Source organism: Mya arenaria, chromosome 1, assembly GCF_026914265.1.
Source record: "Mya arenaria isolate MELC-2E11 chromosome 1, ASM2691426v1".
Taxonomy (NCBI): domain Eukaryota; kingdom Metazoa; phylum Mollusca; class Bivalvia; order Myida; family Myidae; genus Mya; species Mya arenaria.
In genome coordinates this window covers 41,715,248-41,728,376 of record NC_069122.1, presented here as the reverse complement: position 1 = coordinate 41,728,376, position 13,129 = coordinate 41,715,248, and the positions used below count along the sequence as shown (strand labels likewise).

The window sequence follows — 13,129 nt, the reverse complement described above, 5'->3', positions numbered from 1 at the left end:
TGTGGCCATACCTACTACAATTTGAAGTACATTGTCAAGTATTATTAAGATCTTTTGTTGTTGTTATTATTCAACATTATTTTCTGTGTTTCAGTTGCCGATGACATTTGTGTTCCCAACAATCCCTGCCGACCGCCGGCAGACTACAATTGTAGCACAATCAACTTCGGGTATCAATGCCTATGCATCAACATACCATGCCCAAGTAAGATATACTACTGTAACTTGATACATAAGGAATAATTATTACACATAATTTATCAAATAACATGTATATACACAACTAGTATAACATGCAAGTTATGTATAGTTTCCACCCAAGGGGATGGGTGTTGCATCTGTTTTATACCCTATTGTCCACAGGGACATGGTGTGCTGTTATGCCACACCCCTTGTAACGACCACAACCACAACCCCTCCACCTCCACCCCCCCCCCCCAAAAAAAAAAATAATAATAAAATAATAATAATAATAATAATAATAATAATAATAATAATAATAAATAATAATAATAATAATAATAATAATAATAATAATAATAAAAAATATAAGGCAACCATGCGTCATTACTCCAAAGGCCGTACTGCAGCCGCAAGTTTTCTGTCTTTATAAATTCAAATCTGATGCCGTGTAGCTACCCTAACATTCCTGACACTATGGATATCCACTTTATATATTTTAACGAGTGAGCACAAAAGGCGGTGGAAAAAGTTTTCTTTTAGAAGTTTTAAGATAGAAAAAAACAACAACAGGCAAAGCAATCTTTTAAAATGGAAAAATTAATGTTTGAAAGTATGGACTGAGATACCATTATTATGCATTCAAACAATTTAGAAAAGCTCATTCATGAATTAACAGATATGTTTGATTCTCATTATAAAACACCCAAGTGTGTACATTGGACTTTAAATAACTAAATTGCAATTCCAAAAAAAAATAATTCCATATCAGTTTGGCAATCTAGTCGTTAAGGCTGCAATTTATTGTATCATAGTTTCCCTGTGATCAAATACCTACTTTATTGGCTCATTCTTTTTGCTAGGATAAGTGGGGTAATATACAAACCTCTTTTATACATTGAAGCGTTCTTACATCATAGCAAGCCCAAATAATTATTGTTGACATTCTTATCAGGGGCTTGTAACCTAGGATACACAAGTAAGATCTGGTCACAATTTCTCAAAACTTCTGAAGCTCAACGGGTTTAAGTACCATTTTTCAATAAGCTAAAGTATAAACTTCAATTTGATTTAGATAAATGAAAAAAAGTTCCTTATAATAGTCATGAACAGAAAAAATTATAAAGTCTAAAAATTCTTTACAAATTTTACGCAAATTGTAGAGAAACAAGAATATTGAGCTACCAGGTAAGTTTAAACCTGTTATAAAAAAGTTAAGAAGTTTGAGGAAACTGTTGACTAACATACAAATCTATTTTTGTGATCCCGAAATATTTGAAATCAGAGATAATAATCAAAGGCTAAGTGTGTCTTGGTAACTCGTGCAGAAATTACCAATACCTAGACATGGACATTACTGAAAATTTCCTTGGAATTTTACAAGAAAAAATCTTGAGAAAATCCCAGGAAGTTCATGGTTTCCTGGGAACCAGGTGCAGTATAAAAACAGGAATTTTTCAGGAACTCCAGGACTGAAATCTCTTCAAAATATCATGTGTCCAAGATTTCCTCAGGAATTACCCAGGATCTCAGGAAATTCCTGGAACCAGGAACTACCTGAGAATTACTTTGGACCAGGAACTTCAGGAACTTCCTGAGAACTTCTTTAGGCCCAGGAACTTCCTGAGAATTTCTGGAGACTGGGCATTTCCTAAGAATTTCTGGAGACAAGGACATTCCTGAGAATTTCATGAGGCCAGGAACTTCCTGAGAATTTCTTGAGGACCATGAACTTTTCTTGGGACAAGGAGCTTCCTTGGAATTTCTTAAGGACCAGGAGCTTTCTGAGATTTGCTTGGGACCAGGAACTTCCTTAGAATTTCTTGAGGACCAGGACCTTCTCGAGAGTTTCTTTTGACCAGGAACTTACTGAGAATTTCTTTGGACCAGGAATTTCCTTGGAATCTTTTGAGGACCAGGAACTACCTTAAAATTTCTTTGGACCAGGAACTTCCTGAGAATTTCTGGAGCCCAGGAACTTCCTGAGAACTTCTTAGGACCAGGACATTCCTGAGGATTTCTGGAGACCAGAAACTTCCTAAGAATTTCTTGGGACTAGGAACTTCCTTGGTATTTCTGGGGGACCAGGAAATTTTCTTGGGACCAGGAACTTCCTGAGAATTTCTTGAGGACCAGGAACTTTTCTTGGGACTAGAAACTTTCTTGGATTTTCTTGAGGACCAGGAACTTTTGTTGGGACCAGAAACTTCCTGAGAATTTCTTGAGGACCAGGAACTTTTCTTGCGACTAGGAACTTCCTTGGAATTTCTTAAGGACCAGGAACTCGCTGATAATTTCTTGGGACCAGGAACTTCATGAGAATTTCTGGAGACCAGGAACTTCCTGAGTTTTTTTAGGCCAGGAACTTCCTGATAATTTCTTGGGACCAGGAATTCATGAGAATTTCTTGAGACCAGAAACTTACTGAGATTTTTTGGGACCAGGAACCTCCTGGGAATTTCTAGAGACCAGGAATTTTCTTTAGGGAGGTAATTTTATTCCTGTCCAAGAAAAATACAGGAGTTAGTGCACTTGGGTTTGATTCCCGGCCTGGGTGCATGTGAGTTTGGTTTGTGGTCACCAAGTCGGACAAGTTGGTTTTCTCCGGGTACTCCAGTTTCCCCCACAACACGTACAAAATCACACACTTGTGCAACATCGTGCCAACTAGAGTAATTAATGTAAGTTGCAATAGCTTGTTTCACAATCGTTGTAAAATTATATAAGTTAAAACCAAATTAAGGCTTGTGGTGTGTTAAGTTGAGGTTAAGACTGAAGCCCGACCAGTATCATTATCAGGGGCGTAGCCAGGCTTTACTGAATGTTCGGCACGAAAGCGGGCGGCTGTGGAAGGGGGAATATTCCTGTAGCCGGTTGGGGGATCGGGGGCCTCCTCAGGGAAAAAATGGAAAATGGAACTACCTTGTTGAGCTCTGAGTTAAGCTTAGCCTTTGACTTTGATGCCATTTTTGTACATAATTATCTTTTTCATTTTTCAAATTGATGTTAAGCACATGCGTAAATGCGTAACGCTGACTGCGTCCCTGACTATTCATTGCTAAAACATTACAATTATCTCCCTCAATTTTGATCGGGAACGGAGTTTTTTATGCATATTAAGATCTTATGTTTCAAATCTTCCTTTTCAGATCCATGTGAGCCTAACCCTTGCACAAATGGTAGATGTGACACCAATGTAAATGACTACACGTGTAGCTGTCGGGATGGCTACATTGGGCGCAATTGTAGTATAGGTACATAATTACTTATACTTGGTGTTTATAGTTATATATTTTTATAATCACTGTCTTGCCATTATGTTAGTGAGTAACAGAACAAGTTATGGAATTCTTACGGCATTGATGTTTAATAACCGAGGTATGTAATTTAGCTGGCAAATTTGCTGTGATATATTTGTCACCGTTGGACTATCTCTCTTAAATTTTGATTTTCATTTTACTAGACTTTAATTTTATATCCAATTTTAGCTTTTATTGTCGGTTTAAATCACTTGAAAGGCTTCATAATAAATGATCTTTTAATGATGCACTATTTTGTTTAATGACGTCATTTTAAAGTTGTGCAATGAATACTTGATCTGACTCGACATCAGCAGAGTGGAATACAGCCGTATTGCACTTAAATGGAAGAAGGACTACCATATTTTGAGATATATATTGCATCTGGATTTATGGTATATAATAAAGATATGTACAATGTTAATAATACATAGAAAATACATATCTTATTTTTTTTAATTCTACAGACGTAAACGAGTGTGCTTCGCTTCCCTGTGAGAACGGTGGCACGTGCACCGACCTTCTGAATGAATACAGATGCTCTTGTGCTGCTGGTTATACAGGACCCAACTGTCGAATCAGTAAGTTTCAATCGTTGAAAAATGGTGCATAGATGGTTATACGTGATTACATGGCAGAATGCACATGATTCTGACAAAAACAAATCAGCCAAAGTTGCAGCATGTGTTATTGACTACATGATCCTTAAACTGTTCATATTCCAAACTAAATTCCATACTAAATGAAGCACCTCAGAATGCCCAGAATGCACCAAGTTTTATACAATTGGGGGTCAGTTACTCACAAAACATTTTTGATAATTTTCTAATGAAGCTCATGCCTGCTTGCAGAGCGATGTTGAATAACAGTTAACTCATAGTTGCACATATGATTATGTTTATAAGGGATAATTGTTTGTTTCAGTGTAAGATCATACTATATTTCACCGAGTGAGCACCAAAAGATATATTTCACCAAGTGGCTTAGCCATGAGTGAAATATTCACTTTTTGTGATTGTGAGGTGAAATATATTGCTATCTGACACAGAAACAAACAAAAAAAATCTATAATATGCTTAAAATTGGAGTTAAAAGTCATCTTATTACACTTCCTTCACAAAAGCGCGCCATTTTGTATGCAAACGTAAAATCATTTCGGAAAAGACGTCTTTGAAATTGTGTCCTAGCCCTGTGCGCACTGACGTTTGATTTGGAAGTGTGAGGTGGCTAAAATTTCAAAACAGTGAAAAATATCAATTCAATATTATCACTGTTTCAAACAGTGAAATATCAATTTTATTTCATTATTAAAACTCTTTAAAACACCTGAAAGCATAAAAAAGCAATACATCAATAAAGCATGCATGTTGGAAGTTGTCACGATTATGACATCTCAAATTACATCGACTTTTTGCTACTGGTGTGGTTTATTTTCTTCCCAGAAATAAAAGCGTATTATATATGTAACCAAAAAGAAAATTTGTAACTGCGATTTCATTCTCATTCTCATTTTCTATATTATTTCTCATTATCACATTCGTATCATGTATGGAATTACAAAATGTTTTTCTGCACTTTGAACTTAAAAAGTAGAATTTCATTAATAAAACAATAAAATCTCATTTTGTGTTTTTCATGACTGACTATTCCAAAAGTGATTTTTATAGGGTTAAGTCTTCTTTAAACTGTTATCTTAAGAATTAATTTAGTTAATTCCAGAATTGATTCATTTTCGACCCTTTTTGTTAAGGTCAGGTTCTTAGTAAATGATCAGACATGCATAAAATTACAGACTCCAAAATCAAAATACCAATGGCCACGCAGAGTAAAATTCATTATCACAATGTTTGAGCCATTTGATTGGGCAATCAACTACCACTCATGTTCATATCAGGTGACTCGGTGACTGGCTGTTGATCTGAAAAGCAAGCCTGCAAGCGGGCATCAGGGTGTAATCACATAACACACATACATAATATACTGAGTTTTCCTGTTTTCAGATATCGATGATTGCGTTTCCACTCCATGTCATAATAATGGCACATGTCATGATCGTCCGAACAGCTTTGTGTGTGAATGTCGGACCGGATATACGGGAGTGCTGTGTCAAACAAGTAAGAACGAGTACCAATAAAAGCAAATATTCAGGACTCAATTTCTCAAAACATCTTTTAATTAAAGCTTAAGAGGCTTAAGAAGCTTATTTCAATAAGTCAAAATACATACTTAAATTGGATTTTGATTAATGCAAATGGTTTTATTGTGAAATTCATAAAGATAATTCCTATATGAACTATAAGATCTCTTAAAGAAGTTAATATTAAACAAACTTTCGAAAGACAAAAATAGTGAGCTTAGCTTAATTCTGTTAAAAGGGACTAAGGAAGTTTCGGGAAACTGGGGCCTGGATATCAGCTTTTTGATAACTGCTATTGGTCAGATGAGAGATCACAGTTTGTTTACAATGTGTAGTATGGCCAGTACAAGCATGTCATAATATATATAGCCCGGAATTCACATAACTGGGTTTTCCCATGCCGGTACAAATAAAACGTGAATTTCGAGCTATTTAAATTCATGTAAGATTCCAATGACTCTTTTGCTTCTGAAGTAACATGTGTATATTAAAACAGTATAGTTTTGTTTGTACCGTACGATTAGTCATTCTAAAACCGGAGGATTAGCTTGGGAAAACCAGCATATCTATATTCCGGGCTTAAACTATTAAATTAAATGTGGGTGGGCTAAAGAAGGATATGACTGATGATGTGCGTACAATGGTAAGCTGTTGCAATACATATTTGTCTTTAAAATATTCCCGTATTCTTTAATTGTATTATTTCAAGTATTTTATTCTTCCAATACCCCCTTTTTCTGGTCTTTGATTTTCCATGCATTTTATCCTGATTTCTGAAATTGGATTATTTCGTGTCCATGTGGTCCTTAGTTTATCGCCTTGGATTTTGGAAATTTTATCTTACCATATCCCTTTAGCCCTTTCTTTTAGTATTGCATTTCCAGCAGGTAATTAGAAAGTGTTTATTAAACATAATTTCCTCCTTTCTAAAGAATCCTGCTACTTGATCAGTAAGAAATGATTTTAAGAAAGTCCCCCCCCCATCTTCCCCCCCCCCCCCCAATTATCTTTTTAAAGAGGTTCTCTTATTCCATTGTTGGGGGTTTGCTTTCAGACATTGACGACTGCGCCTCTACGCCTTGCCTGAATGGAGGACTCTGTAGAGATGGTATCAACGATTTCACCTGTACCTGCCCAACTGGATACACAGGCATACTGTGCCAGACTGGTATATCAGACAATTATTTATTTTTATTGAAAAATTATTTAATTAATAATGCTTCTAAAGTTCTATTAATTAACATAATTTGTCTTAAGTTAAATATAATTATGTATAATTAAAATTTATAAATATTAATTGTATTTTAATCATTAATTTGCATCAATGTTTTTAAAATTATAACACTTTTGTGAAAAAGTGAACACAAGTTTGAAGAATTTATACATGTAGATTTTCCATATGTCTATTTGAATGCCTTTTCATATTTATGAATGTGATTCAATAGGTCTAAACATTAAGAAAAGAAGACAATTACTCCGATTCCTACTATAGGTTTTAACTTGAATTACACCTCTGGTAATAAACAGAGGAACCTAAATATATTATACAACATTATAAGTAAGAACGCCTTAAAGCTGCACTTCCACAAATCGACAGTTTTGACCTTTTTCATTTTATTTTTTGTCTCAGAATCAACTCATTTTAAAATCAGTTATCTCAATTCAGTCATATAAGATAACTCACAATAGAACAGATCTCAATTCTTTGGGAAACTGTCGAAAATTTCATTTTTCTTAAAGTGTTTAGTAACACTTTTAGCCATAAAACATCTATTTTCAAACGTAAATATGAAAATTGTTATCTGCTCTTTTGTCAGCAGTGTAACATCACTGGTTTCCAACATTTACTCAAAACTACTGGTAGGCTCATTCCAAGACAAATTATAAAAAAGTTGTCAGAACAATCAATCTGTGAGAATGCAGCTTTAATTAAGGAAAGAGAACAATTACTCAAATTTCTACTATGAGTTTTATCTTGATTCAGTATGTATCAGGTTAATAGAGGATCAGAAACTATAAACAAATTATACCACATACCCATATAGTTTTAAAATACACATGTATGTCTAAATACATACATAATATTTATAATGTACCCCAGAGTTTCTAGAGACTCGCAGATAAACCTTTTTTTTTAAGTTGCTTAAAAATTGAGTGAATTACTTGCTTTTATGAATAAGATTTAAACGGGACCTGCAAGGTTCTCCTTTGAACAGAATTGAATAAATCCAAGGCTAAAATCATTGAGTTTTCAATAGCATAACTAATGCTTTGTAGCACAATAGAGCCTTTTCTGTCATTTTTTTTCAATAATAATTATCGACAGATCTAGTTTAAACTTTTGCCGATGTTTTATTATTAATACAAATAGTTTGTTTTGTTTTTCAAATTCTTGGATAGTCCCCCCCCCACAGGAGGATATACCATGTATGCTTTTAAAGGTGAACAAGTCCCTTTATTTGAGATGACAAAATGAAAAACAAATCCTGTATTTTTTCTCTTTGCAGTCGTAACATACTGTTTTTCGCAGCCATGTGAAAACGGAGGCGTTTGTACTGATCACGCGGGCTTGCCGTATACTTGCACGTGCCCACCAGGATTCACAGGACCCAACTGCGAAATCAGTAAGGCGTGCGAATGATTTTATTATTTTTATGCAGAGTTATCTGATCGAGCATTAAATGTTTTTGAAAATATCATTATACAATTCATAATCCAAAAAGTTTTAACTATATTCTATGCATTTTTTAACAGAATTTCTTAATTTCAAATTTAAACGCATTAGCATTCATTTTTAAATTATGGGTAAGTTATAAACAACACTCTGGTTGTAGGAAAGATATTAACGCAGCTTATCTTTTTTTCCTAAATAATTTTACAAGCTCCATCGCATATAATGCTCTTTGGTAATCTAAAGAAAATACATACTGATAGTCAACAGCACCTGACATGGCTATGAGGTACAGACGCCTGTTTTAGAAAATATTAGACAATTGCACTTTTTCAAGTTGATTTTGAGATTTAAACTTCCGATATGACTTGAATAACTGTTTAAAAACTAACATTATCCCAAATTTAAACAATTTCAACAAGGTACCATCATCTGTGATAATAACGAGGTTGTAAAATAAATTTGGAGGTCGCGAAACATTATGTTATGTTTGTGTAGCTTCATATACAATGAAAAGTTGCAACTGATTTAAAAAGTTATATGCAAAGTTTCTCTTTAACCTTGTACTTGTTAAGGCTGACTGTTATCACATAAAACACTTATTCTCATGTAACATTTTAAACTTGTTAAATTCACACATACCTGGATGAAGTAGTGCACAAAAAGTAGTCAACACATACATGTCCCCGTACAAGTAGTGTATCGCGACCTCTCTGGTTTTATCATGTAGGTTCTCAAATGCTAGTAACCCATGACTCAGTGTAAAGCCTGCCATGAATCAAAACTTAAAAAGGCTTAAGCACAGTTAATTGGAAGCCACACTAACCATCAAGGGCATTTTTACTTACAGATATAGATGACTGCAGTCCGAATCCTTGCCTTAATGGAGGACTTTGTGCTGATGGGATCAACACGTTCAGGTGTACCTGTCAAGCAGGGTTCACGGGTGACACCTGCGCAACTGGTAAGCAATGTTTTTCTTCTTAAACTGACAAAAGTAGACCATCCCAAAAAATGTGTTGCGTTAATGAGGAGAGGAGTTTAATCAGGATGAAAATTAAGAAAAATTTGTGAAAAATATAATGGCTCCAGGGCCGGTATTCACTGACAACTTGAGTCTGAAACTCTGATCACTTAAGGGCTGGTATTCACTGACAATTTGAGTCTGAGACTCTGATGGTCTCAGGGCCAGTATTGACTGACAACTTGAGTCTGAGACTCTGATGGCTCCAGGGCCGGTATTCACTGACAATTTGAGTCTGAGACTCTAATGACTCCAGGGCCGGTATTATCTGACAACTTGAGTCTGAAACTCTGATCACTCAAGGGCTGGTATTCACTGACAACTGTAGTCTGAGACTCTGATGGCTCCAAGGCCAGTATTGACTGACAATTTGAGTCTGAGACTCTGATGGCCTCAGGGCCAGTATTGACTGACAACTTGAGTCTGAGACTCTGATGGCTCAAGGGCCAGTATTCACTGACAACTGTAGTCTGAGTCTCTGATGGCTCCAGGGCCGGTATTGACTGACAACTTGAGTCTGAGACTCTGATGGCTCCAGGGCCGGTATTCACTGACAACTTGAGTCTAAAACTCTGATGGCTCCAGGGCCGGTTTTCACTGACAACTTGAGTCTGAGACTCTGATGGCTCCAGGGCCGGTATTCACTGACAACTTGATTCTGAGACTCTGATGGCTCCAAGGCCGGTATTCACTGACAACTTGAGTCTGAGACTCTGATGGCTCCAGGGCCAGTATTCACTGACAACTTGAGTCTGAGACTCTGATGACTCCAGGGCCGTTGTTCACTGACAACTTGAGTCTGAGAAAACTTTGATGGCTCCAAGGCAGGTATTCACTGACAACTTGAGTCTGAGACTCTAATGGCTCCAGGGCCGGTATTCACTGACAACTTGAGTCTGAGTCTCTAATGGCTCCAGGGCCAGTATTGACTGACAACTTGAGTCTGAGACTCTGATGGCTCCAGGCGTGGTATTCACTGACAATTTGAGTCTGAGTCTCTGATGGCCCCAGGGCCAGTATTTACTGAGAACTTGATCGAGTCTGAGACTCTTATGGCCCCAGGGCCAGTTTTGACTGACAACTTGAGTCTGAGACTCTGATGGCTTTAGGGCCAGTATTTACTGAGAACTTGATCGAGTCTGAGACTCTGATGGTCCCAGGGCCAGTATTGACTGACAACTTGAGTCTGAGACTCTGATGGCTCCAGGGCCAGTATTTACTGAGAACTTGATCGAGTCTGAGACTCTGATGGCCCCAGGGCCGGTATTCACTGACAACTTGAGTCTGAGTCTCTGATGGCTCCAGGGCCAGTATGGACTGACAACTTGAGTCTGAGACTCTGATGGCTCCAGGGCCAGTATTTACTGAGAACTGACAAAAGTAGACCATCCCAAAAAATGTGTTGCGTTAATGAGGAGAGGAGTTTAATCAGGATGAAAATTAAGAAAAATTTGTGAAAAATATAATGGCTCCAGGGCCGGTATTCACTGACAACTTGAGTCTGAAACTCTGATCACTTAAGGGCTGGTATTCACTGACAATTTGAGTCTGAGACTCTGATGGTCTCAGGGCCAGTATTGACTGACAACTTGAGTCTGAGACTCTGATGGCTCCAGGGCCGGTATTCACTGACAATTTGAGTCTGAGACTCTAATGACTCCAGGGCCGGTATTATCTGACAACTTGAGTCTGAAACTCTGATCACTCAAGGGCTGGTATTCACTGACAACTGTAGTCTGAGACTCTGATGGCTCCAAGGCCAGTATTGACTGACAATTTGAGTCTGAGACTCTGATGGCCTCAGGGCCAGTATTGACTGACAACTTGAGTCTGAGACTCTGATGGCTCCAAGGCAGGTATTCACTGACAACTTGAGTCTGAGACTCTGATGGCTCCAGGGCCAGTATTCACTGACAACTGTAGTCTGAGTCTCTGATGGCTCCAGGGCCAGTATTGACTGACAACTTGAGTCTGAGACTCTGATGGCTCAAGGGCCAGTATTCACTGACAACTGTAGTCTGAGTCTCTGATGGCTCCAGGGCCGGTATTGACTGACAACTTGAGTCTGAGACTCTGATGGCTCCAGGGCCGGTATTCACTGACAACTTGAGTCTAAAACTCTGATGGCTCCAGGGCCGGTTTTCACTGACAACTTGAGTCTGAGACTCTGATGGCTCCAGGGCCGGTATTCACTGACAACTTGATTTTGAGACTCTGATGGCTCCAAGGCCGGTATTCACTGACAACTTGAGTCTGAGACTCTGATGGCTCCAGGGCCAGTATTCACTGACAACTTGAGTCTGAGACTCTGATGACTCCAGGGCCGTTGTTCACTGACAACTTGAGTCTGAGAAAACTTTGATGGCTCCAAGGCAGGTATTCACTGACAACTTCAGTCTGAGACTCTAATGGCTCCAGGGCCGGTATTCACTGACAACTTGAGTCTGAGTCTCTAATGGCTCCAGGGCCAGTATTGACTGACAACTTGAGTCTGAGACTCTGATGGCTCCAGGCGTGGTATTCACTGACAATTTGAGTCTGAGTCTCTGATGGCCCCAGGGCCAGTATTTACTGAGAACTTGATCGAGTCTGAGACTCTTATGGCCCCAGGGCCAGTTTTGACTGACAACTTGAGTCTGAGACTCTGATGGCTTTAGGGCCAGTATTTACTGAGAACTTGATCGAGTCTGAGACTCTGATGGTCCCAGGGCCAGTATTGACTGACAACTTGAGTCTGAGACTCTGATGGCTCCAGGGCCAGTATTTACTGAGAACTTGATCGAGTCTGAGACTCTGATGGCCCCAGGGCCGGTATTCACTGACAACTTGAGTCTGAGTCTCTGATGGCTCCAGGGCCAGTATTGACTGACAACTTGAGTCTGAGACTCTGATGGCTCCAGGGCCAGTATTTACTGAGAACTTGATTGAGTCTGAGACTCTGATGGCCCCAGGGCCGGTATTCACTGACAACTTGAGTCTGAGACTCTGATGGTTCCAGGGCCGGTATTCACTGACAGCTTTAGTCTGACACTATTCACTGAAAATGCCCTTTCTGACCTAGCATCCTGCTCTTCTCATTTCCTGGCCAGAGCAGTGAGATTAAAGATGAATTTACTACAGAGATCCTTTAATGACACAAGCCCATGATCTGTGTCAGAATAATGCCGAATGGGGCTTGACGCCTTTGTTGCAGGGTACCTTATAAATATGCACTGAGACTGTTGCAAAAATGCCGGAAGTGTCGGAAATCAATACAATATTGCTTTATCTACAGAAAATGATGAATGTGCCTCGAACCATTGCCAGAATGGTGGGACATGTCATCCAAATTCAATGCAATATTGCTTTATCTACAGATATTGACGAATGTGCCTCGAACCCTTGCCGGAATGGTGGGACATGTCATTCAAATTCAATGCAATATTGCTTTATCTTCAGATATTGACAAATGTGCCTGAAGATATTGACAAATGTGCCTCGAACCCTTTGCCGGAATGGTGGGACATATCATTCAAATTCAATGCAATATTGCTTTATCTACAGATATTGACGAATGTGCCTCGAACCCTTGCCAGAATGGTGGGACATGTCATCCAAGTTCAATGCAATATTGCTTTATCTACAGATATTGACGAATGTGACTCAAACCCTTGCCAGAATGGTGGGACATGTCATATCCAAATTCAATGCAATATTGCTTTATCTACAGATATTGACGAATGTGCCTCGAACCCTTGCCAGAAAGGTGGGACATATCATCCAAATTCAATGCAATATTGCTTTATCTACAGATATTGACGAATGTGCCTCGAACCCTT

The 13,129-nt window shown here is 38.2% G+C and overlaps 1 protein-coding gene across 4 annotated transcripts in view; it reads left to right on the top strand.

The window, feature by feature from the left end:
• Positions 1 to 13,129, top strand: part of LOC128230405 (neurogenic locus notch homolog protein 1-like) — a 107,613-nt gene that overhangs the window by 17,397 nt on the left and 77,087 nt on the right. For all 4 annotated transcript variants that reach the window (XM_052942646.1, XM_052942637.1, XM_052942656.1 and 1 more), the window contains exons 3-9: positions 95 to 205; positions 3,330 to 3,434; positions 3,947 to 4,060; positions 5,480 to 5,593; positions 6,671 to 6,784; positions 8,124 to 8,240; positions 9,138 to 9,251. In XM_052942646.1, coding sequence (XP_052798606.1) covers positions 95 to 205; positions 3,330 to 3,434; positions 3,947 to 4,060; positions 5,480 to 5,593; positions 6,671 to 6,784; positions 8,124 to 8,240; positions 9,138 to 9,251 — 789 coding nt within the window. The remainder of the gene's footprint in view (positions 1 to 94; positions 206 to 3,329; positions 3,435 to 3,946; positions 4,061 to 5,479; positions 5,594 to 6,670; positions 6,785 to 8,123; positions 8,241 to 9,137; positions 9,252 to 13,129) is intronic.